The sequence below is a fragment of the Chionomys nivalis genome, chromosome 1 (assembly GCF_950005125.1).
Source record: "Chionomys nivalis chromosome 1, mChiNiv1.1, whole genome shotgun sequence".
NCBI classification, from domain to species: domain Eukaryota; kingdom Metazoa; phylum Chordata; class Mammalia; order Rodentia; family Cricetidae; genus Chionomys; species Chionomys nivalis.
This window is the reverse complement of record NC_080086.1, coordinates 127,741,341-127,766,375: the sequence shown is the minus strand read 5'-3', so window position 1 is coordinate 127,766,375 and position 25,035 is coordinate 127,741,341. Positions and strand designations below refer to the sequence as shown.

At 47.0% G+C, this 25,035-nt stretch overlaps 1 protein-coding gene across 1 annotated transcript in view; it reads left to right on the top strand.

Moving 5' to 3' along the window:
* Vit (vitrin) overlaps positions 1-25,035 on the top strand; it is a 117,830-nt gene that overhangs the window by 67,280 nt on the left and 25,515 nt on the right. Inside the window, exons 6-9 of the mRNA XM_057778681.1 lie at positions 537-614; positions 7,741-7,926; positions 19,712-19,756; positions 21,417-21,485. Of these exons, the coding sequence (XP_057634664.1) occupies positions 537-614; positions 7,741-7,926; positions 19,712-19,756; positions 21,417-21,485 (378 nt within the window). The remainder of the gene's footprint in view (positions 1-536; positions 615-7,740; positions 7,927-19,711; positions 19,757-21,416; positions 21,486-25,035) is intronic.

Below are 25,035 nucleotides of genomic sequence, written 5' to 3'. Positions count from 1 at the left end.
GCCTTGTACCTGACGTCTCTCCTTAAGTGGCCACCAATGGTTGTTGTCAAGGAGGGCCCATATACAGCCGCTCTCGAATGTCCGTGATGCCCTGGAATTCAATGGGTCCCCCGGGTCTGTGAAAGTGAGAGGCGACCATCCATCCACAAAGGGCCAGTCCCAGACCTGAAAGAAGACTATGTGGAATGTTTTGCATCCATCTCCTGTTGCAATTGAACATCCAAAGCCCCGTAGATGAAATCATGTTAGCTTACATGTCACATCTTCGAGAGCAAAATAAGAAACTGCTAATGTTAAGCAGCTCTGAGTCATGGACATTTTATGACTTCCATTCTGTTATTAATAAAACAAATGCTCCGTGGGAAAACAAAATGCCACTTGACTTTCCTTTTGGAATCAACAACTCGGTGCAAGCACGGGTGACAGATGCTGCTGAGCTCAAGAGAGACAAATTGGAAAGAGATAATTCATTTATCGGCGCGGAAAGATCTAGAAACCAGCCCCGGAAATAAATTTCTCTTTCTTTTCTTTTGTAGAGAGTAAACCCCAAAAGGGTGTAACCTACCCATCGACTCTCACATACTTGTCATCCAAAACCCCAGCTGGCAAAGCAGGCAAGTGGTCACGAGTTCTTTCATCCACGCTGCGTGAGTGCATGAACGTGCCATGGTGTGCTTTAGGAGATGGTGTGGGAATTACCGTCTTACCGGGTCAAGCCCCGCTGACCCTGGAGATGCTTTCACCAATGCCAGGAACCTGGCACCAAAACCAACGGGGCCAGAGAGCTGTGGTTTGGGAGTGAGGGGTTTTTGTTATTTTCGCGACTGGAGCGTGTCTCTTTTCTGTGTCACTTTCATTCAGAATGACTGTCCTGGATGTCATTACTGTTACTTTAGATGATGATATGACCTTATGTCTAGAAATGTTTCCTGGCAACTAAAAGGGAAGAGGCTGCCTCTGCTTGGCTATAACGCAAAGGGAAGGAGTGAGAATGATGGGACCCACTCACTAGCAGCAAGCAAACATGCTGTGGATCTGAATCAGGACACAGGGCACTTCTGCGGGGCTCTCCTGAGCCAGCCTCCACAGGAATGGCAGAAACTAAGGAATCCCTTTCCCAGGTTTCTACACTAAATCAGACCTGTGCCCTCCATGATGCTGGCGTGGGAGGCACTTGGACTTCTCACTTAGGCAGGGGCTTTCTCACAGAATCTGGCATTCCAGAAAGAAGGCGGGTGGATGGATCTGGCTCATTCTACTGGTGGATGTAGGGAGGACATGGCTCTGGAATTTTAAGAGCTAGCATTTCTTGAATATTTGCTGTGCACAAGGCACTGTGACAAGACCTTTCCCTGATAGTTTTTAGTCAGCCCGCGTTGCTACCAATATGCCCTGTTCTTAGCCCTTAATGCACAGTTTGCAGGAAACACAGCTCGGGAAAGCTGGGTAGATTTTCATTGACCAACAGCAAGGAATTAGCAAAGTTGGGAGTCAAACTCTCAGACAGCCTGGCTCCAAGCATTTCTCCCTCGATCACTGTGCCAGATCTTCTCCACGGGTACAGACTCCTGCTCTGAGGAGCCTTCGCAGACACATTGGGAGTTGCCTGCCTTTCATCCACCTCTCCTATACTTTCTGTGATCTTTTAATCACTGAAGCAATCAAGACGCATTTGAGTTGCAAGAACACAGCCATCCCCGTTCACCACAGTGGGGTGATACCTTGTGGGCTGGACCTGAGATGTGTCCTCTCTTCCTCTGGTGGGGACAAGGGAAGGAGAGTGGCGGGAGCCTCCTAATAGTTTCTGTTTCATCTGGGTCTGCAACCTCTGCAGTCTGGTGATTTCCAAAGAGGTGAAGTGTGCATAACTGGGTTCTGTTTTATCTAGTCTGCTCTTGTCCGGTCCCTACCCTTTTTCTCCATTCCAAACATACTATCCCAGGAACCAGCAGCCCCTATGCTCAGAACTCTGGGCTTCTCTGTAGACTGCCCTGGGGCCTGAGTTGCTCTGAAGTGAGGTCACCTTCCTTTCCCTTCTCATTCGGTCTGGAGCTGTTGAGGGCCTTTGGCCAGGGATGTGCTAATGGCACCGATAACCTTAGAGATCTCAAGGGTAGAGAGAGTTGCCAGTGCCAAGTAATGCCTGGACTGTGTGCAGTACAAGTGCCAAGACCCTCTCTCCTTATACTCTGTGTGCTTCTAGCCTCCCAGAATACTCCCCTAGTATCTCTGCAAAACTCTTCAGGGGGTCCAGGGTGTGCGTGTGAAGATTCTGCCTCAGATAGACTGGCAGGACGTGGACAAGCCGCATCCACCGGCAGCTTCTATAGGCTTGGAAAGGCAGCAGGAGGGAAGGAAGGAACTCTCACCTGAAGACCCCTCGCACAGTGCACAGCGTGGCTCCCGGTCCCTCCCTTTTGTTGGTCCTTGCCCTCCCTCACTGCTCAGGGAGACTTGGGTCTAGTGACCACGCAGATTAACCTGGAATGGTCACAGGTGTGAGAAGCTCAGGAACGAATATTTTGTTATAGAAAGGAGTATTCAGGTACTTCTGGCTTCAACCCTCAGTCATAACCTGAAAAACGGGAAGGGTCCCCGCACAGCCATCTGGTGATCACAGCTAAGAGCCAAGTCCTCTCTCTGAGCCAGAGCCCTGGGTTACAACAGCCTGAGGCAGAGAGCGCCCCTATCTTCCCCCGCTTCAGATAAAGCTAACCAAAGAAGGGTTTAGCAATTTCCCCAAGGCTGTGATAGTAACTGGTTCCTTAGTGGCTGATGGATTGCATCATCCTAAAGCAGGAAACAGTTGTGGGCAAAGAGCAGAAAGAAGGCTCAGGTAAGAGACACTGCCTTGGGGTTTAGGAATCCATTAGCGCTCAAAGCCCCAGGCAGAGGTCTGTCCAAAGCTCCCCTTAGCTACACCAGCCATGGCCACACTGAACTGTCCCCGCCCACCACACACTTGCCTTTGTGCCTTCATGGTGGTTTGAAGTAGTGCAAGTGGGCCATGCGATGTCCCCTCCTACTTCTATTTAAATCTGTAGAGTACCCAGAAGTCTCACCATTAAAGCAGGACCATCACGGATGACACTTGTGCCCATTACCACATCACCTCAAGCTTCTGTGGTGTATCAGCAGGTGTTATTATCTGCCCCTCATTTCCAGATTGCCCACGCTTAACAGCATCTCAAAGAGTTGCATTTCTTCATTCACCCGTGCCCTCACTTACCACTGAGTACCTCCTGGGTCAACGACGAGTGTGCCAGTATCAAAGGGATGCTTGGGGTCTCGCTCTGTCTCTTTGAAAGGACATGCCTGCATGGAGTGAGTTCTTACTAATTAAAAAGTAATCGCAGTGATAATCATGAAAGAGCAGCCTCATTGCTACTCTTCCTACGTGATCAAATTCCTTCAGAAACTGGACAAAGCAGAAAAGAGGTTCTGCTTTTCAGGATTAACTATGGCTCAGGTCTCCACACGCTGCATAAAATGCTTACTAGGCTCTTAAAAGAATGAGCTAATAGGTAAATTGGGCTAGGATGGCCCCCCAAAGTATAGCCACCATCTTCAGTGGCCAGTTATCTCACTTGAATCCTGGAAGGTACCTGATTTGTCTTGCAGGGCTCCCACTGGGGACAGATATTCTCTGGCAATGTAAAAGGCTGCCTCTCCCAGGCAGTTAGCCACCCTAAAGTGGGCAGCCTGCCACCTCCACTTGCTCTGGGCTGGATCAAAACACGTAAGTGTTGATTTGTAGAAATACATCAAAAAAAAAAAAAAAAAAACTGGGGAGGCACATTCTTGGTATCATGGCCGAAGAAAGCTGAGGAAATCTGTTACTGAGAAAGAGAGACAAGACAACACTCTCCCACCTCCCCTTGTCTGTGACTTAGCCCTGCCTTGGAAGGAGGCCCTACGCTTTATGATATCACCTCCCAGGCATCCTCTGACCTCACGACTGTATCCACCCTGTTGTCACTGCTGACAGTAAGCTTTGGTGACCAAGGCCAGACTTCTACTTCATTCCCTGTTTAGGAGGGAATGAAAGAAAGAGCATGAATTTCGGTTCAACCACACATGAGTTCTAACCTTGCCTCTGCCTCCACGTGTCCCTGTAAACCGGAACTCTCCTCTTCACTGGGAATGCTTATAAAAAAAAATCCTCCAAGGCACCAACAGCTAGTGGTTGACCCGTGGGTCTTAGATCTCCTGCCCTGGTATGCAGCCCTGACGTTCAGAATGAGTTAGTGGTGAGAAAACCGAATCTTCCCCCAGCACTCAGACCTGTAGGCATCTTGACTTCTGTCCTCATCACGGCCCCCAAGGCACACTGCTGTCCCGTGCAGAGGGGAAGCATAAGGTAGTATGAAATGTCAGCTCCAACCACTTATTGGATCCTACATGTGCCAAGCACAGTATGGGTGACTTATACACTTCACCCAAATTATGGCAGGAGCCCTGCCAAGTAGGCATGACAGGCCCCACACATAAAGGACAGGTTCGGATAGCTTCAGAAGCAAAGCTGGCCACAGTGGGGCTAGGAGCCCAATCTGGCCCGGGCTGCAGTTCTTATATTAAAGCTCCATAGCCCATCTGAGATCCGGTGAATCAGCCTCTCGGGGAACAGTTCCTTGTGACTGCATCGGTAACTCTCCCTTGCTCTGGGGCTTTGTCTGCAGCTATGGAGAAGGTGGCCATACCTAAATCAGCACATACTGAGAGCCTGAGGCACGTCTGTGAGACCCTTTGGAAGGAAACTACACTTCCATCCATCTGACAGCACTGTCACTGAAACTGGCTGGGTGTTGTGTCCAGTTGTTCAAAATGAACCCAGGGTGTAATATTCAGTAAGGACCTGGGAGAAGTTAAGACCGGAAGAGTGGTATCCTCTTCCTCCATGGTAAAGATGGTTCTAAGCTGCTACAGAGAAGGAGTAAAACGCAGTCCACATAGCACAAGAGTTTTGTTTTTTTTTTCTCTTGGGTAAATTGATCAAGTGCTTGAAAGCAGCTGGGTCCTGCCAAGTAACCCACTGACTGCCCTCATGTTGTTTAATCTCTAGCTCTCTTGAAAAGGAATATTCACAGAGATAGCTGGGGTAATCTGGAGCCTAGGATCTGGCCAACTGGAAGGGATAATTGTGATTTTCAAACTATAATAAGCCTATGATGGGAAGATGTTCTAGCCAAAGCTTTATTTGCTGCATTATAGCTGAATTAATTTATTTGGGAGTAAAAATATATATGCTGCCTGATTATTTATATATGTCTTTCGACATGAATCATTGGATCCTGATCCTGTTCATTGAAATCAGAAGCAGTTCTACTCAGTGCTCCCCCCGATGAAGCAAAGCCATCCTGGGCCCACACCTCCCTCAAGAGGCGCCAAAGCCTTCTAGCAACAGCATACGGCAGAGGATCCCTCTTGAGAAATGAAACACTTCTCTAGGACTTACTATGAATGGTTGTCCTTTAAAGAAAATGTCATACATTGGGCAGGTTTGGCTTTGCCCCCTGATGGTACAGGTGCCAGCTGAAACCTGGAAGGCATCCATGCCTCTTTAACGATTGTCTGGCCTGGTCTTCTGACTGATTTAAAGATGGCTAACTGTTGGCAAGCAACAGGGTTAATGAAAATGAGAAATCTGCCACCAGCCCACAAAAGCAGATGGGATGGCTGGATCAAACCCTGGGGCTGGATTTGGTTTTTGTCTGGTTCACCCTCCAAATTAGTGGTGTGATTCACTCCGGAAGGTGACAGTGTCAGGATGCGTAAGGGAACAGGTGCCAGTGCAGGGCAGTGTGTCTGAACACCCACCAAATGTTGGTCCGCAGGGCCTGTAGCTCTAATACTGTTCTCCTAGGATGTCGACATGCACAGTGCTCTACCATATCAAAGAACAAGTTGGGAAGAGGAAGAGGCATCTTTTAACCTCAGGTGTTACCCCCTTGGCCTGCTTTTCCAGGTGCCTAAATGCATCAACCCTAATCACAGTGAATACTAGAGCCAGGGTTTTATGGTGGGCTGAAAAGCTCCCCTCAAAAAGATACCAAATATCCCAATCTGTAAGCCAAGCGCAACCTTATAGGGAGAGCAGCACTTTTTGCCAGTATGGTTAAGGGTCTTGACACTGGGTAATTATCATGGATTATCTGTGTGGGCCTAAAATACAACCACATACATCTCCACGAAGAAAAAGCAAAGGAAAATTATGTCACACCCTGAAGAAAGGAGGTTATATGAAGACAGGGCAGAGAAACCAAACAAGGATGCTAACTTCAGAGACAGCCACAGACCAATCCAGATGAACTTGACTGATGCGAGAAACACATTCAACCCTCGGGCTTCCTTGAGGAGGCTCGGTGCTACTGATCCCTTAAATCTGACTCTGTAGTCCTTGTTTTGGAATCCTGGCCTCTAGAAGCATAAGCAAAGGAATCACTGTTGCTTTAAGCCACTAAGTTTAGAGTTTGTATAACGGCAACACCAGAGCACAAGATTCCCAGTTAGAGAATTAATACTCCAATGGGTGCCCAGTAGCCAAAGGCAATAGACTTAGAGCTGAGGGGCCGGTAATGGGGCTGGGCGAGGGGGGGGGGCTATTAGGTCTCTCTACAGCCCTGGCCCAAGGTTCCCAAGATCGTTCCCAACTTGTGTGGAGTAGCCTCCTTTCCCTAAACTTTCATTGATATTCTTAGCAATTGGAACTTTAACAAACTTAGACTTGCTTTGCAAGAAGCAATTGGAACCTTGTATCAGCTCTCCATGCTCCTGGAAATGACTTCCCACTAGGGCTTGAGAGATGATGGTTCAGTGGTTAAAAGCACTTGTGCTTTTGCAGAGGACTGGGGTTCAATTCCCAGCACCCATGTAGAACAACTCCAGTTCAAAGAGATCTGACTTTCTGGTGAGCTTCACTGACACCACACTCAAATGCATACGCCCACACATAGACACACACATAAATACATGACTAAGAATAAAAATAAAATCTTAAAGGAATAACCTCGACTCATACTCATGCATGCAACCCAAATTAAACTCAGTGAAACAAATACAGAACATCAAGTTGGAGGGACCTTGTTGGGAAGAAAGGGATTTGGGGTGATGGGAGACGGTAACAGGAAGTGGAAATGCCCAAAAGTCAGTATATACACATAAGAAATTATCAAAGGATGAAAACATGTGAAGCAATCAAAATCTTCCCATGATCCTTGCTATTTACTTAGCTCCATTATCCCAGTTATTGGTAAGATGTCTGGGGCCAAGTGGAGTCAGCTGACTGGTTGTGAACCACTTTAAACAGAAATGCGTTCCCTAAGAGTGAGGCATAGAGGAGGCCCTGGAAGTACCATGTATCCATAGGCCAATTGCAATTGAGAGGGCAAAGCCATAGAAAGGGAAGAAGGGAGAAAGAGAAATGGAGGTTAGGAAGAAGAAAGAACCAAGACAAACCACTCCTTAGGGTGCCTGGCAAAGTAACTTAGCAACTAATCTTGTTCTGCCTTTCCTCTGTCGCTACGGTTTTGAAGTGTCACTAAAGTGCGTTGTTTAATATTTGGTTGCTTGTTGGCTCTGAAAATGCTCTAGATCCCACCTTCCACTATAACTAGTACAGGTCTCTTCTAAAAGCCCGTGGTGTTCAGTAAACATTTATTTGACTTCTGGTCCTAAATCCTACAAGCTTCTCAATCCTACAGGCTATTTTGTAGGCACCAATGCAATTCTGTTTCCTTACAGGTGAGGCCACAAAAGCCTATGAGAACCCGTCTGTTACAGGGACAACCACACAACCTGTCTCCCTGACACAGACTCTAGCCATCCCGGTAGCTGAGGGCGTCTACAGAGCCACATCAAAACCATTCACAGCATCTGTAACCAGCAGCCCCAAACCCCAACCCGTGGGCCGCAGGAACCAGGACATGGGTGAGTAGGTGGGTCATGGATTGTTGTGTGTTACAAGGGCGGGTAGCGTATCCCGAGTGGAACAACTTGGTGGGAGCCTGGTGTAGAGTGGCCATCCCTCGCCTTTTCAGCTAGAGATTAGGGAACCAGTGAGACCATCACAGGCGTGGAAGGCAGGCTGTATCTTTCAGGCTCAAAACACAACTACTGTTGTCGTACCCATAAAGACAGGACAGTATGCGAAGCACTATTTTTACAAGATCACGGTTCCCCCAAAAGCTCAGCTGAAAAAGACAGGAGGTTTAATTCTCAACATTATCGCATTGCTGGATTTTATTGGTCTCCGTAAATAATAAATGGTCCACACCCTAGAAGTCTTTAGATATTAGGAATAAAGCCAAAAGAATCCCTCTAGGAAGCCAGATAGCTGATGTGCTTCTTGTCACATAATTCAATTTCGAGTTTCTACCGGGTTTCCATCTTCACCACCCTGGGATAAAGAGCACCTGTGTCAGATCAAATAGTTTCCGGACAAAACGGGAGGGGAGGGGGATGGGAAATTGTGCAACAGGATCGCTATTATCGTGGAAGATTTATCTGAATAGTTCCTGTCTGGTGACACATTTTCCTGCTTGGAGGAAATTCCCAGGCCTTGTTTTCAGTCTCTCCCCTAATTGTAAGTCATTATTGCCATGCAGCAGGACCCTCCCCAGACACCCGTCTCCCTATCCTTTTATTTCCTGCAGGAGAACGTACACTTCCAAGGCACTGGGCCCTTTTCTAATCAACTGACACAGATTAGCTCACTAGATCACAGCAGCTCTGGAGGGCAGATCTATATGACTTCTAACTTGAGCGACCCCATTGTTGCGGTAAATAAACTAAGGAATAAGGGAACGGGAACAAGTCCTAGGTCCCACGAGTGAGCAAGCAGAGCAGGAATCCAAACACCAACACCTGGAACTCTTGCCATCAGCAAACACATCGGTAAAAATCTGAGCTGTGAAGTGGCAAGATCGGAGGCTTCTGGGCTTCCCTAACATAGTCAGTGACTAACGGTAACTCTCAGGCTGCACAGCACCCATGTGCTCCCTGGGCCTAGCATATCACATGCTTTATCATATTCTTGGCACTGACTCCACTGTAAATGTTCCATTTTATAGGTGCCTCATGGGGGAAGTTGTCACCTAAGGGTCCCAGATCAGAGAATCATAAAAAAATAATTTTGGAAGTTTGGAAATAAGTCAGACACGCTCCCCACCCCATCCCATTCTTGTTCAATTGCACTAATAGTAACACAAACTAATGACATGCTCCCCACCCCATCCCATTCTTGTTCAATTGCACTAATAGTAACACAAACTAATGATGCCCGGCAGCAACAGGAGAGAAGCAGCCTGCGGTGCTGGGTGACCAGGGTTCATAGGAGTCCCTGGAACTGGCGCTTTTTCTTTATGACATCCCAGGCTCTTCATTCTTTCAAATACACTCGAGTGTCTGAATCAGCTGTCGTCTCTCCCAGAGGGCTCCCGTTCTTATGAAACAGACAACAGTGACTTGTGGCTTGTTTACTTGGCTTCTTCGGGCAGCTTGGGAATCTTGATGCCAATTTGGCTGAAAACTCCTCAAAAAACCTGAAGTAGTGACTCCCAACCTGGCAAAGCTTTGCTATTCCTGGCTTTGGGACAGGGGCTTTGGACAGCAGCCTCCCAGCCCATCACTATTCCTGTTTCTTACTCACACAGCACCCGCTTCCACACAGCTCACACACTGTTGGGTGCATCCCTGGGGAGAGAGAAGCCTCTGTGCAGCAGGTGCCATAGATGCTAAGACGGGAGCCCAGGTAGGGAGAGAAGGAGGAGTTCTTAACCACTGCATGGCCCAGCCAAAGCCGTTCTGCATGCAGGGGAAAAAAAGCAGATTTGGATGTCCAAATGCCTTTGTCCTTTTAAAATAACAGCTGTATTGAGACACCCTTCACATCCCATACAATCCACCTCTCTAACGTTCTTATTCAGGGGGCTTAGTATATCCATAGTTATATGGCCATCATGACAATCACATTTCTAGAGCATCGTCATTGCTCCCAAAGAAACTCCATTCCTGTGAACCTGAACCTAAGTCATTACCCCTTTGTTCCTAGATCAGCAGTTCTAGGGTTGCGACCCCTTTGGGAGCCAAATGACCCTTTCATGTGAGTCACCTAAGACAGAAAACACAGACGTTTGCATTACTGTTTGTAACAGTAGCAAAACTACAGTTATGAAGTAGCAACAAAAATGTTATGATTTAGGGTCACCATACCATGAGGAACTTTATTAAAGGGTTGCAGCATTAGGAAGGTTGAGCACCACTGTCCTAGATAAACATCTATCTACATTTATGAATGACCCTCTTTAAAAAATTTATGTCAGCGTGAGATTGTTACTTTGTAATTTGAGTCCATAGTTCTCATGTGAACTTCGTAAGTGACACACGTGCTTGTAGCATCAAGGGATTGAAGCCCATGTCCTTGCTATTGCTCGGTAGGACCTCCAGGAAGATGGCCTATGAGCGTAACCATTAACAGTATTTTAGACTGCTTTGTGTCCTTTTATAAAATATACTTAACATAAGACTATATAATAAAGTAGGCTAGCGGTGTAAGTCGGTGAGGCCCCCAGGCTCCATTCCCAACATCATGGGTGCCTTTCTTGAAGCATAGCTGTGCATATTTGCTATGATATTTTAACCCAACTACATGAAATCATCTTTAGTAAACAAATAACTACTTTTAAGTTCAAACAGGCTGAAATATTCTGCCAACGACAAGAAAACACGGCTCACAGTGTTGAAAGACAGATCACTTGTTATTGTACTTGTGTGACTTAAACGAAGAGCTGAGAGAAGTGGGTGTGCCTGGGCGTTCAAGCAAAGCCTAATTCATTTAAGAAATATTTGTTGAATGTCTACTATGTGTTATTGGACAACATTCTAGGATACATCAGTGATCATCCCACCCCAATGCACTAAGATCCACAGTCAATCTGTTCCGCGCAGGACACCTGGTATATATACGTGGAGCCAGAATACAGACTGCCTGTGTTTTAGGCCGGACAGTCATCTTTGTCCTACACTGAAGACTAAGGCATCCTCTCAAGCAGGACACAACCCCTTAGACTCTAAGTGATTCTCAACCCTTAAACAGAGTTCCTCATGTTGGGGCGACCCCCAATCATAAAATTATTTCATTGCCACATCATAACTGCAATTTTGCTACTGTTAGGAATCATTGCAAGCATCTGATATGCCACCCCAAGGGCATTGCGACCCAAAGGTTGAGAACCACTGCCTTAGCAGGAGGCTAACAACAAACTATGTATATATTTAGATGCAGAAGAGACAAGAGTGCTCTCAGCACATGAAAGCAAGCTTAGGCGTGGGAGGACTCCCAGGCAGCGGGTGCTGGACACACTTCATGGCCCATTCACTGACCCATGAATATACAAGACAAGACATCAGGAAAGACCAAGCCAGAGTTGGGAGTAATGAGCCAAGACCCAGGGGCACAGGAATTTCTCTCACGGGGCAGGAATAAGGCTGTCCTCATGGGAGAAGCGCACCCAGCACCAGAGAAAGCCACCCAGAGGGCCAGATCCATAGCTATTCTTAGACGAGAGTTCTGCAAAGCTAGACAAGCCACAGGTCCAGCTGGCTCAGCTGGGCTCTCTCCATTTTAGCAGGCAGAGTGGCAGCTTGCAGCATTGTCTTCCCAGTCAGATTCACTTTGAGAAGCATTTTAGTGGCCACAGCTGGTGTAGCCTTAAATGTATGCACAGTACAGATAGACCAGAGGGGTAGAAGAAGAGCGCCGCCTAGTGACAAGACACAAAAATGGCAGGGCCATTCATTTGCCTTCCAGTCCTGTGCAGGGACTGGGTGGAGAGGGAGGAACTGGGGCAAGAGGTGACTGGTAACTACCAGCACACTCCCTTTGACACAGAGTGAGTTCCAGGACAGGCAGGGCTACGCAGAGAAACTCAGCCTTGAAAAACCAAAACCAAACCCAACAAACACACACAATTCCTACTGCAAACTGAAATACACAGTTTGGGTAAGACTGTGGAGAAATGACAGAAGTCACCAAGAAAGAGTCGTAAGGAAAGTGCTATCCAGGTCGTGGGACGTGTTCACGTGATGGGAAGTGAAGATTTACTTACCCGCCATTAGGAGTACGGTAAAGTCGCCATACAGCTGCTCAAATGCGTTACACGCACACAATGGAATGCTTGCTATTCAGCCGCAAAGAAAAATGCAGCTACGGCGTTTTCAAGAAAAATGGGGGGAAGTAGAGATTATTACTTTAAGCTAAGGCAGAGTGCAAAAGACAAACATCCCGTGTTTTCTCTCACAGGTGAAATATAGACTTGTGGGGGAGAGGGGAGGGGGTGGGTAGAGGGAGGGGGACAAGTAGAACAGGGACTAAGAGAGAAAGGGTCTAAAAGAACAAAGTGGAGGAGAACAGAAGAAAGAGGGTACGAGGGTGGTGGAATATGTGTGACCTGAAAATGGGGAGGATTATTTGGGGGTACAACAGAGGAAAGGCACCTCCAATAGGGGAAGGAGGCCTGGGGAAAGACAATGGGAAGGATGGAAATACATAGGAGCATAATATAATGCTGTGTATATATAAAATGTCATAATGAATAACAATTAATAAAAGTAAGTAAATGAAAAGCCGATATGCGTGGGCACTGGCTGGCGTGAGAAGATTGGCCTGTGGAAGATTGCTCAGTCAAGGAGGTGAGCTATAACAGGGGCTACCGGCCTGGTGCTGCGCTTGTGTGTTGTACTTGAGAACATGTGTGCAGAACGAGGGATGTATTTCTACATACCAAACCCAGGGAGCAGCCACTGCTGGATAAACAGCACATAATGGCTCCTCGTCACACAGTATGTAGAGAAGACTTCTTTACAGTGCGCCTGTGTCACTTTTAGGGATAGTGCGGATAATAAACCGCCTTGACACACAACTAAAGCAAAAGCAAAAGGAGAAAAAAAAATCCACCGTGGCTAGACCTAAAAGAAACTAGAATCTTCTTATTACCTCCTACGAAACATGGGTCTTTCCCTCAGCTAACTTCTTCCCCAAGGGGGCTCTGTGTTTCTCTTTGCAAACTCCTCCATCTCTTCAGAGAAACTGCCCAGGAAGGGATGAATGCTGAGCTCCACGTGACTCTCCCAGAGTCATCGAGGCTAACCCATTGGATGCTCCTAAAAAACGACTGAAAGCCAATGCTGTTTGTGCCGACTTCATGTTTGCGCAACTTAGGCAAATTGTTAAACGCTACGTGACATTTCTGTTGAAGGACTACTTTAACCACCCCACCGTGGCACAGTTGAGACGAATTATGTTTACGAACAAGGAAATTTAAGAAATATGGCCCTTACAAATAATAGATTTATTTTGCCAGTCATAAAATGCAAGGGTATTTAGTGTTTGGAATGTCCAGCCACTATTCTAAATTCAGTGTACTTTATTTGTTTATTTATTCATTTATTTATTTGCCTATCTACCTATCTATTTGTTTATTTATTTATTTTGCATTCCAATGCCTCCTTCAGGGCAGGTTCAGACAGCGCTGGGGCCTTGTCTTGGTTCTGACCTTGGTCCGGGCTTGCTAGGTTGACTCACGGAAAGAATGAGAACAGCCAGGTTCCCGTTCATGCTCTGACCAGGCCAGCTGCGATTTCAGGTCTGTGGTCCCCCACCGCCTACACAAGCAGCCGACACAGTCCTGGCTCCCGTCCAGGAGAGAGCTTCAGCGTCGTCTTCATTGCTACTCCGCATGGTTCTAACTGCCCAAGTCCTCCCCGTTTCAATTTGGCAAAGGTAGAGCCCTAAACCAGTTGGGCCAACAAAATGCCCGGCTCTCAGGTCCAAACCTGTGAGGAAACCTGTACAGGAAAAAAGGAAGACGGCAAGTAACCCAGGCCTTTGTCCTGTCTTCCTTTCCCAGAGGCGATTTTGTACAGGTTTAGAGATTCCTAAGGATTCAGTAACGAGGCTCTCAGAAGCCTGAAAACAGATATTCTCTGAAGTTCCTGCTTAGGGAAACTCATTCCAAAGATCAAGGGAAATCTTTATCATCTCCCGAGAAAGAGCAGAGCGCATCTTGCTTGGAGACATCTGTTGTGCTTGCGGGGGAGAGAAATGCATTCTCTCCCAGGAATGCGCTTCTGAATTGCGACATCCGGGCTCCTGTCTCTTCGCTGACTTCGATGACTTGGTGCTGCCACAGAAGCCGAATTGAATCACCCAACCCCGTTCCTCATCAAGAACAATGGGCGCTCCTGACCATTAAGCCGCGTTGTCAGCCCCACAGCTTCTGTTTTGTTTGATACCTGACAAGAGAGTAAGATTTAGTCCCCATCCCTCCCATCCCCATCAGGATGAACTGGGTTTCTGTAAACTACACAATGACACCTTTGCCCATGTATGCTCTGTAGTCTTGGCTTCAGAGCCAGAACTGACCAAGCCATGGGGCATTCTCTCCTCTTGTTCCCGTGGCCCAGATTTCTGCCTCCTCTGCAGTCCCCACCCCTCATGGTGGAGCCAAACACAGATGTTGGGGTTCAGTCTCAATGAAATTTGCATGTTTCAGGGTAGGAGCGTGAGGATTAGAATTATTGAGCAAAAGTAACAGAGATGTGAGAGAAATAAAAGGCAGAGACATGGGAACAGCATCAGAAGAGAAATTCAGTGAATAGTGAACCACCGTGAATTCTCCACACACTTAAACACTTCACTCCAAAAGGGGAGTGGGGAGGCAACAGACTTCATTAACAAGATATAAAGAATAGACCCAGTATCCCGCAGGCAGCTACTCCCCGGAACCCTGGCAATCTCCTTTGAAGGAGCAGGAATAGCAAGGTGGATCAGATCCACATCTACACTCCAAATACTAATTAACCAGACCCTAGGTCAGGATTGCTTGTCTGTCAACTTTGAAAGAGCAGAAACACGCTCAAAACTCTCTGCTCTTTACCCTAGTGGGGACAGGCTCACATCTGTGGGCCCCACACCCAGACTGCAGAAACTGTCTGAACCAGAGCCATTCTCAGCAAGGGACAAAATAAAAGAAGAAAGTAGTTGCTGGTTGTGTGTACATCTGCTGAGCCTGTAGAATGCCCAGAGGTCCCCAAAGATGCCTAGAAGCCTACAGGAGCAGGGGTCAGCCTAGACAAGCCGCTGCTGCTTCTAGCTATGCATCCTAGAAATGCATTTTCATGGTCACCCTTGGTTTCTCCAACTCAATGCCGGGTCAGCAGAGTTTGGCGTGCCAAGTCATTTCGACCTTCAAGAAATATCTTTGTTTAGTCTGCTCTCAACAAGACAAAAAGGGGGCTTTTATCAAGTTGGAGACTCAAGGACTTATACTATCTTATGTCCCCTCCAGAGAGTCCCACCTAAGCAATCTCCTCAGAATGGCCTCTGGGATAAAGTGTAAATACCGAGATGCACCATATGAATCAGCTGTGCACTGGGGGTGGCTGGCAACAAGGTCACATTCCCAGTCAACGGCTCCTGTCTCCTTTTTACTGTCTGACCACCTTCGGGTTGATCTGAGATTCTCTCCTACTGAACACATCTGGTCTCGTTCGTTTTTTCTAACCAAACCATCTTCCAGTTCTTTTGTTCCATGAGTTTCTACTTCCTTTCCCGTCTCTTTTACGTCTTTAGCTTCCTTTTAAGCCCACGTTCTGTCCATTTCTGCAGCTCTTTTCCTCTCTCCCATTACCCTCCTTAGCTTTAACTGTCAGCTTGACCCATCCTGGACCCACCTGAGCATCTCAGCTGAAGGAGTGCCCGGAGCAGATTACCTGTGAGCTTGTCTGTAGGAGGGTGTCTTGATTTTTAATTGATGTAGGAGGTCCCTGCCTACCATGGGCAGCACTGTTCCCTAGTCTTGTAGTCCTGGGCTATAAGACAGCTAGCTAAGCAGAAGGAAACTAGAAGCAAGCCAGCAAGCACCCGTCTTCCAAGGTTTCTGCCTTCAAGTTCCCACTTGAGTTCCTACCCTGACTTCCCTCGATGACAGTCTACAGCTAGAAAGTGTAAGATAAGCGAATTCTTTCCTCCCAAGAGTGGCTTTTGGTCAGAGTATTGTAGCATAGCAACAGAAAGGAAGTTGGAATGCTATCATTCCCACAGCTGGCCTGAGTCACTCAAACTGCCCCTCCCCCGGAAGAACTCTCAGCATGTCCTTGCCTGGGAAAGACTCACAGAAATGGATAGCCACGAAATCTCAGAAAAGATCCTGCTGGGATTGGGGGGGAGGGTGGCTGGGGAGCACCCCGAATAAAGGCAGGTGAGTACACCTGGGCTTGGTAGGTCTCCACCAGCTCTCACTTCCAGTGGGCTCACACTTGTCAGGCAAGCGCCCAATTTCTCAGCCCTAGAACTGTGAGATCCTGGAGTTACAACAAACGATTCTCTACCCAAACAAAAGCTTTTTGAGGTCCTCAGTAACCAGAGGAAAGCTGAGCGTCAACTCGAGAGATACTTTCAAGTCTACAAACCTCAACCTAACGTCTTGTTGTCTCTGGGATTAATTTCTCCCATTCCTGCAGCGGGTTCTTCTGTCAGTGCATGGTGGAACATTGCACCCAAAGCAGAACACCGGCCTTGTGTCTGGGAATTACTGCTCTTTTGAAAATAGTGCTGGCCCAGAAACGGGCAAGCTTTGCCTCACAGTTGACTCCTGTTTTACTGAGCCTGTAACTCTCAAGTCCTCACATCTTCTGTTCTTTTGCTTCTAGAATAAGTAGGTCACCTGAATCCTGACTATGCATACTTGAGTATGTGTACCCAGGTAAGATTATCAAGTGTGGCCTCTTGGGCTCTGTTTGAGTCAAATAAGCTTCTCCAGCCTGGAAACTTAAGCACAGAATTAGTGTTTCCATGAAAGAAAAAAAAAGGGTTTCCAGGTCCCAAATAAATAACTCTCAGTGTGTATTGGAGGGCATCCCGTTTGTAAACCTGGGGCCATTGATGCCTTGTTGGCATGAACTCATGCCCAGGGCTAGCAAATGTCCCCAGTGGTTTCTAAAAGTGCCTTTGCAGCAGGCGCTGGAGTGCCAAGGCCTTGGGCACAGCTGCTGGTCTCTGTTCTCTTCCTGTGTGGGTACAGCAAGAGAAAGCCTGAGGAAAGTGTGCCGCCCTCTTGCCCTAGGGACACACAACCAGGAAAGGGGACAGGAGGCCACTAGCATCGCCCAGCTCCGGGGGCCTGCTCACAGCCAAACTTCTACTTCCTCCTCAAAGCGCACCAGAGGCTCACCAGGGAGGAACATGGGGACTGTCAGGCCACCTGGGCTTCGGGCCCATAAAGCTTTATAGATCCGATGGCTATAAGTTGCAGCTCCCTCTCAGGTCCTACGCTAGTGACTTCCAGATGTTCAGGGAAACAGCAGGCTCTGAAAGCTGCCTCAGTACCACATTGAGTCAAAGAAGCAGGATCATTATCCCCGGTCTTTTTGATGATTTAACCACATTAGCAGGAGTTACAGTGCCAGGCCATGCCTTTCTGTGGTGCAATCAGATGTGTGGATGTTTGGATGGATGGATGGATGGATGGATGGATGGATGGATGGATGGATGGATAGACTAATGTGTGGATGTTGGGATGGATAGATGGGTGGATGGATGGATGGATGGATGGATGGATGGATGGATGGATGGACTGATGTGTGGATGTTGGGATAGATGGATGGATGGATGGATGGATGGATGGATGGATGGATGGATGGATATATAAAGAAAGATTAAAACTCAGTTTCAGGAGCCTACTGACCTGGGCTCAAAGTTCAACCAAGGAAATTTGTGTGTGTGTGTGTGTGTGTGTGTGTGTGTGTGTGTTCCAGTTTTCTCATGTGCAAATGGGGTCATAGGTGTACCTAATTCAGTTAATATTAATTACTACTTTCAAAGTGGTTCTGACTGCCATTGAGGGAGCTCTGGTCAAATATAGGTGGTTCCTGGGTGTTCTTCCTACTGGAATTCACTCAGAAGAGAATACTTCCCTTAGATCTAACTCTGTGAGATGGCCAAACAAATACTGTCATCAGAATAATTCCCCATTTTGTGGAGAGCCTTTCACTCTTCAGAGAGACTCCTCTGAGTCTTCCCTGTGGGAGTCAGGACAGGATAATTCCTCATGACGTCACAGGAGAAGACTGCAGGTGAACTGTGGACATGGTGAGTGGGGCATGCCCTGTCTCTTCTTGGCAGCCTCTGAGGGATGGTCTTCTGACTTCTTTCTTCCTGGGCCACCGTGTCCCTTTCTGACACCTGAACACAAATGTCCTTTGACACATTTACTTCTCACTGCCGTCAAGTCCAAAGCACACCAAGTCTCAGCTGTCCAAATATTTTTCAGGCCCTGGCTATTAAATGAATGGGAATTTTGTTCAGATTTGTCCCAAGCGAGACGAGAGTGGCACTGATGGACAGGCTTTAGGGACAAAATTAGGAACCTGGGGTCACAAAAGCCATAATGTGCTCAGCATTCTAGCCCTCATGCTGAGGGAAGTTTTAAATACTTAAAATAAAATAGCATTGTAAGAACTTTGGGGGAAAACCAGAGAAGCGACCAGTATCTTTTCAGAAAGGAAAATAGTGCAGTGTTGATTTCCACCAGCAGGTGGCACTAGAGTGATAAGGGTAGAGTAACAATATTTAAAGATAGTTTTGAAGGTCTTGGTGGTGGCAACAACCCCACCCAACCTAGTCAAAGCTTGGAGAGGGTGCTTCTGACTCACTCAGAACCAGTGATGCCCGCACCAGGTTAACCTAGGTCTTACCCCTCAAGGACGTACATAGAAGTTTAACCTTTTTAAAAGTTCTCTGGCCTCGTTACATGAAGAAAAAGATACTAAGTCACACTTGAGTGACTTAGTAGTTCCAACCTCAGCAGAAGAGACAGCCTTTAGAGAACAAAAACTGCTCATGCCCTCGAGACCTCTGGGAAGGGCATGAGGCTGGGGCAGGGGGCAGATAGATAGAGAAATAAGCCATTTTTGTCTTGTGAGGCTTCCCAACATGCTTGCACTGCCTCTGAGCCCCTCCTCACCTTCCAGATTTCCCAAATAAGAACAGAGTGTATTGGATGAAAATCCCCCTTCTCCACCACCCTTTCTACTTCACAGCATGTCCGTGCACTAGAACCCAAGCTCCATGCTTCTTTGCTCTGAGGCATGAAAGGAGAGGAAGCTCAGAAACTGGCGGAAGAGGCCAGCTTTGGAATATAAGCCAAGCAGATGGAATGGGTGTGATTTGAATGGTATTGGATGCATATTGGAAGGTTAATAAGTATGGGTGAATCAGTGGGTGGAAGGATGGATAGATGACTGGAAAAGTGGGGAAAATTTTTAACTCAAAATACTTCAGATGCCTAACAAGGAAAGCAATTCCACGTTCTCGGAAATCTAGAAGTATTGAAGTACAAACCAGCCACTAACACAGCAGGGACTATACAGAAGTATGTTGGGGTGTTTTTGACTGGATGAGCTTTTTGGGAGTCAGGGATTCCTTTTAGTCCTGTGTCCCTTGGTGAAGAGGGAACGAAGCACACGTCTTTGGTTTTAAGAGCTCCGTGTAGAAGGAACATCACTAAGATTTGTACTGCTTCCTCCAAAATCTTGATCCCGTCTTCCACCGCTGAACTCTCTGCCTGGGAGACCGGGAAACAACATCCCAGCACTTCCCTTCAGACCGTATCCTGGATCAGTTTTAGTAACTTTATTTCCTTTTCTGGAAATTCAGGGGAGACGGACCTGTGGAAGCCTGGACCAGTGCTTTTAGATTCAGGTAAGTACCCATTTGGCCTCTCGAGCCCATCCAGGCAGATGCCCAGCCCTGGAGAACGAGGATGGCCTAACAGTCCAGCTGCGGTTCGGGCGGCCCGGCTGTTTAAAAGCTTCCTCCTGGGACCTTCGGATCCTGGTTTGGGTCCATTCAGACTTTCCAAGGGATGTGTGGGGCGATACGGGTTCTTCAGAAGGGAGAGAGGAAACAGGAAAGCAAAGGCTGGCAGAAATGAGTTCCCAGTGAGATGGGCTTAGACCCTCATTTCTTGCGGCAGCGTGCACAGTTGTGCCCTAATTCAGTCCCCTTTGAAAGTGGTATTGAGGAGGGCTGCCTGGTGGTGGTGCACACCTCAGTCCCAGTGCTCAGGAGACTGAGGCAGGTGAATCTCTTGTGAGTCTGAGGCCAGGATCGTCTACATAGTGATCTCCAGGCCAGCCAAGGCTCTGTAGTGGGACCTTGTCTACAAAACAAACAAACAACAAACAAACAAGAAAGAAGAAAATGGCCTGAGGTTTTTCATTCTCATCAATGGATGTGTGTGTGTATGTGTGTGTGTGATGCATGTTTACCACATTAAATGCTTGACCCTCTAACAAAGTGTTCCTGTTCTTGGGAGGAAGATTTTACTGGCAAGGGGAGACAGGGATAGGAAGGTCAAGCCTCTGAACTTGCTCCCCCTCCACTCCCGACACAATGTAGAGCTTTGAGATGTGTCCCTGGGAGGCTTCTGGCTGAGAAACACTGTAGAGCACCAGAAACGAACTTTCCAGTGGTGTGAGGAAGTGGGGCAAGCTGGCTGACCTTTGGGGGAAGATGAAGTCATGTGCTTTGCAAACTGAAAAAAAAAAAAAGGAGGAGGATGCTCGCTACAGCAACAAAAGCAAGGAGGACAGAACCTCACACCTGCCTCCACTGCCAGAAATTTCCAGAACTGCCAGGCATGCTGAAAACAGGGAGACGTGCTTCCTGCACGTATTCACTGCCTCTGAGCACCCCAGTGGTTGCAGCCGTCCCAACAGAATGTGCACTGTGCCTGTGGCTTATCATCACGCTCTGCATCCATAGCCCTCACCAGACATCCCGCCCCCGCGCGCCCAGCTGAAGCCCCATGTCCACACAGCCTTTCCAAGCATCCTGTACCTCTGTCCCTAGCCTCAGAGTGCTGGGGGTGAGACCCTGTCTGCTCCTCTCTTCTGTTCGAGCTGTGCTCCACTCTGGCACACACACAACCTTCTCTAGATCGCCCTGCGTGTGTCTAATTCATCTTTGCTCAGTGCCTGTATCACCAAAATTTTGCCAAGGACCTACGTGTGCTGAACATAGTAGGGGTCTGAACGAGTCAGACTCATTCCCTGACGTCCACAATTTCAGAATTTCAGAGATAATAATGTACCCCAGCGTGCCTGTAACGTTTTCTCATAAATAAACCAGGACTTAGATAGAACGAGTTCAAACAAGAGCAGATCAAGGTCCTCCAAGCATCCAACAGAGTACTCTTGGGCATGCTGTCAGGACTTACTTTTCTCAGGATGGGGCCAGAAGGGAAAAGAGGTTGCTATGAGCCAAGCCGGCTATGAATGTCCACTCTGTCCCCTTCTCTGGGGTAAGGCCAGGTGTTCCTATGCTTGGAAGTCACAACAACTTTAACTTCTCTTTCCAGGATCTGTGCCCGAAGAAGAAGAAGAGTTCAGCACACAGTCTTCGGAGCCAGTGCCCCAGGGAGATCCAAGTGAGTTAGCTGGCAGCTAGAAAGCCAGGATGGTTTTAGCATCTGATTAGCGCTCTCTCCTCTACCTTCCATTGGGACCGACTTTTCTCCTACCACAGATCTATTTATCCCTTATCTTCTGTCGCTGTTGTAAAGAGAATGGAGAGCTTCTGAAGGATTTAAAGTATCTGCATGCGGGGGGAGGGGGGGAGAGGATTGAGTCCTTTTTAAGTTCACTATGGCAACAGGGTGAAGAATGGGAAGGGGTGGGGGAGCAAGGCGGATGAGAAGAATTGCCAGGCTGGTCGGCAGGGACAGGGGTACCGCGGAGGTAACAGAAGCTAGAGCTTGGAGCTAGAACCAGAAATGAGAGAAATAGGCAGATACAAGAAATATAAAAAAGGAAGAATCCATAGGATTGGAGTGGGGGAAGACAGTTAAACATGACATCCGCGGGACTCGAGGGCTGGAGTGGGGTAAGGCAGCTAGAAATGGCATCTGCAGGCAACTTAGCTGGTAAAGGCGCCTTCTGCAAAGCCTAATGTCCTGGGCTCTAGCCACAGTGGAAAGAAAAAGGCAACTCCCAACAGTTATGTGTGTGTGCTCTCCTCTCCCCTGCCCCCCTGCCACACTAAGTAAACACATAGATGTCATTTAAATTTTAAAAAAAAAAGACTTGTGCAACTGGATGAAGCAGGCTTGGGGACAGGAGATTGTCTATGTCTCTCGTTTGCTATGAGAGATTCAGTCCAACAGCAAGATCTGAGGCTTGGATGGGAGGGGACAGCCCAGACAGAGATTCAGAGTTGGAGACAAGGTGACAGCGCGGGTCATTCTTTATCACATTGAAAAGAAAAGGAATGTTAAGCGGATATTAAAACACTTCAGAATTTAAAAAATAAAAAGTTCAGAGTTGGGACATTAACTGTGGCTCAAAGCACAGACTACACTGTGGAGCAATAAATGTGCTGTAGATGAACCAGAGAAAGAGAGGACCCAGATATGATGAGCCACACTAGGCAGGCGAGAAGACACCCAGAAATACCACAAAGGAGGGGCTAGGGAACACAGGGAGGGTTCTATCTTCCAACATAGCAAAAGAAAGCACTTGTAAATCCCCTTAAGTGGTTGCCACAGCATCTATCCCAACGCTGCTGTAAGAAATGCCCGTGGTATGTTTTAGACTAACAATGCCCATCTCTTGCCTACTTCCTATTGCATCAGTCTCTCACTAGACTTGCTACTGCAGTAAGGTCAGAGGACCAAGAGCATCAGCAAGTTGCCCTGTTAACTTGGAAGAAATGAAGAGGCAGAGCCTGCACCCCAAACCTACTGAGTCCAGAGCCAAAGCCACTTGTGGCCCTTGAGAGTAGCTCGCAGACAGTTTTGTGGGAACTGCATAAGCACCTGTGACCTGTGCGTGGCTCTGATATTATCCAAGGTTACAAAATATGGACCTTATATTATATGTATTGTATAGCACAAAACATGAGTTCATCTATAGAATTGTACCACACGGAACTGTACTGAAGAATTAAGAAAAATTGATTCTCGTAGATGCTACATTTGACCTTCCTCCCTCACCCTGAACCTTCCCTGTGACCATGGATAAGACACTAACGCTGAGCTCCACATGGCATGACTCTACCTGTTAGTACTGATGTCATCTTCACATCAGCATGCTGTCATTTCCGTAGAAGCCCGCTGGGTCTTATCCTGTATATACCTTGAGGCAGAAGAGTAGCCATTAAGACGTCCTGTGAGTTTGGAGGCAGGGGCTTTTGCTTCAGTAATAGAGTGATTGCCTAGGATGTACAGTAAGACCTTGTTTTGGTCCCAGAGAGGATTAAATAATTAAAAAAAAAATCCTGGGAGACCTAACATAGGTGACTTCTGCATCAGCCGTCAGCAGTCAGGCCAGAGGTCCAAGAGAACGCACCGGACAAACTGCTTGCTGTAAAAATGAACACGGTGTTCCTGAACATAGCTCAAGATGTAAGAAATGAGTAAGAACTGTCCTTGAGGAACCAAAACAGATGCTACCAAATCCGTGTACTGTTTTCGTTGAAATAAGTGAACCAGGGAAACCCCGTTATTCCGTCCTAGAATGGGTTTTCCTCTATCTTAAAAGGCGATGTTGAACTAATCTGCTGGTGTCTTGAAGGAAAACCTTTATTCTGAGTGCTTCTCAAACTCGAGGGTCCTCTTTAAAGGCAAAACGAATTCTGTACCTCTGAGTGGATCCCAGGAGTCCATCCATGTTTCCCGAAAACTGTGTTAGTGGACCGAAAGCCCTGAAGAACATTACTGCCACCTGCTGGCAATAATTCACATTGCAAGGCAAGACCTAGAAAAACACCAGGTGGCCATTTGGGAGTGACATTATAGTAATTCTGCCAGTCTTCTGTTTCACCCCTGTCTTTAGCGGATTCTTTAAACCACATTTGGTTGGATTGCTTTCTTTCCTTCATCTTCATCTCAGCATTTCGCTTAGAATATAGGCAACTTGGGAGAAAGCCAGCGGGATAAGGAAGACTGGAAAGCACTTGGGGCAAAAGGCTGTGAGATTTGCTACACAGATAGATGGAGCAGAGGGAGACAAGCATCCCTCTGGTCGCCTCAGGACCTCCTCTAATTTCAGCAGCTACTTCAGCACGTTCTTCGATTCAACTTTTCTCCATCCACCAATTCTGCATCTTCACTCGTTCTAACTATTTCTATTCAGTGTTGCCTCCAACTTTGTTAGCTCACAAGCACTTAGTATTTTCAACAGTCTCTTCTTGTCTATGGCGCCTTTGTTAGTGGAGGGCAAGCAAAGCCAGCCCCAAAGAAACCATGCGTCCTTTATAGAGAACACGGCAGCCATTAGGAACATGCAGGCTTGTCTGCGCAGTTTCTCCCCCAGCCACAAGGGGGTGCTGGCTCTCCGGTGTTCTCGGATGCTCCAGATCAAAATTCTTTATTCTTCAGGTTCTCTGTAAAAGTGTTTTGTCAAAAATACTCTTGTCTCCCCAAATGCAATCATTCAATAATTCATTCCTCATTCGTTTTTTATTGATCTTAAGGCTATATGGACTCCCAATAAGGTCCTCAGCTCAGCAATGAACCGTTAGTTTTATCATACTGGGTTAGCACCACGGCAGAGGGTAACAAATACTGCTTTGTTAGTCCGATTAGCACTGAAAGCTGAAACTAACTTACAGCCCCACCTTCCCTGCCACCTTTCTCACAACCATCTCAAACAGCACATCTTCCTTTTCCGCAGTTTCGATTACCTGTCGTCACCTGCAATCTGAAAATATTAAATAGAAAGTTCCAGAAATAAATAACACTAAATTTTGAATATAATATATTCCTGTAATTATTCTGCTTTGTTATTAGTTATTATTAGTCTCTTAGTGTGGGTAACTATGAATTAAACTATATATATGGTTTACATATGAATGTATATGGTTTAATGCATATTATATATTCATAATATACTATATATAGTTTAATTCATAAATTATAAGTCTATATAAACTATTTATAATTTAATTTACAACAATGAATGTGTATCACATAAATACTT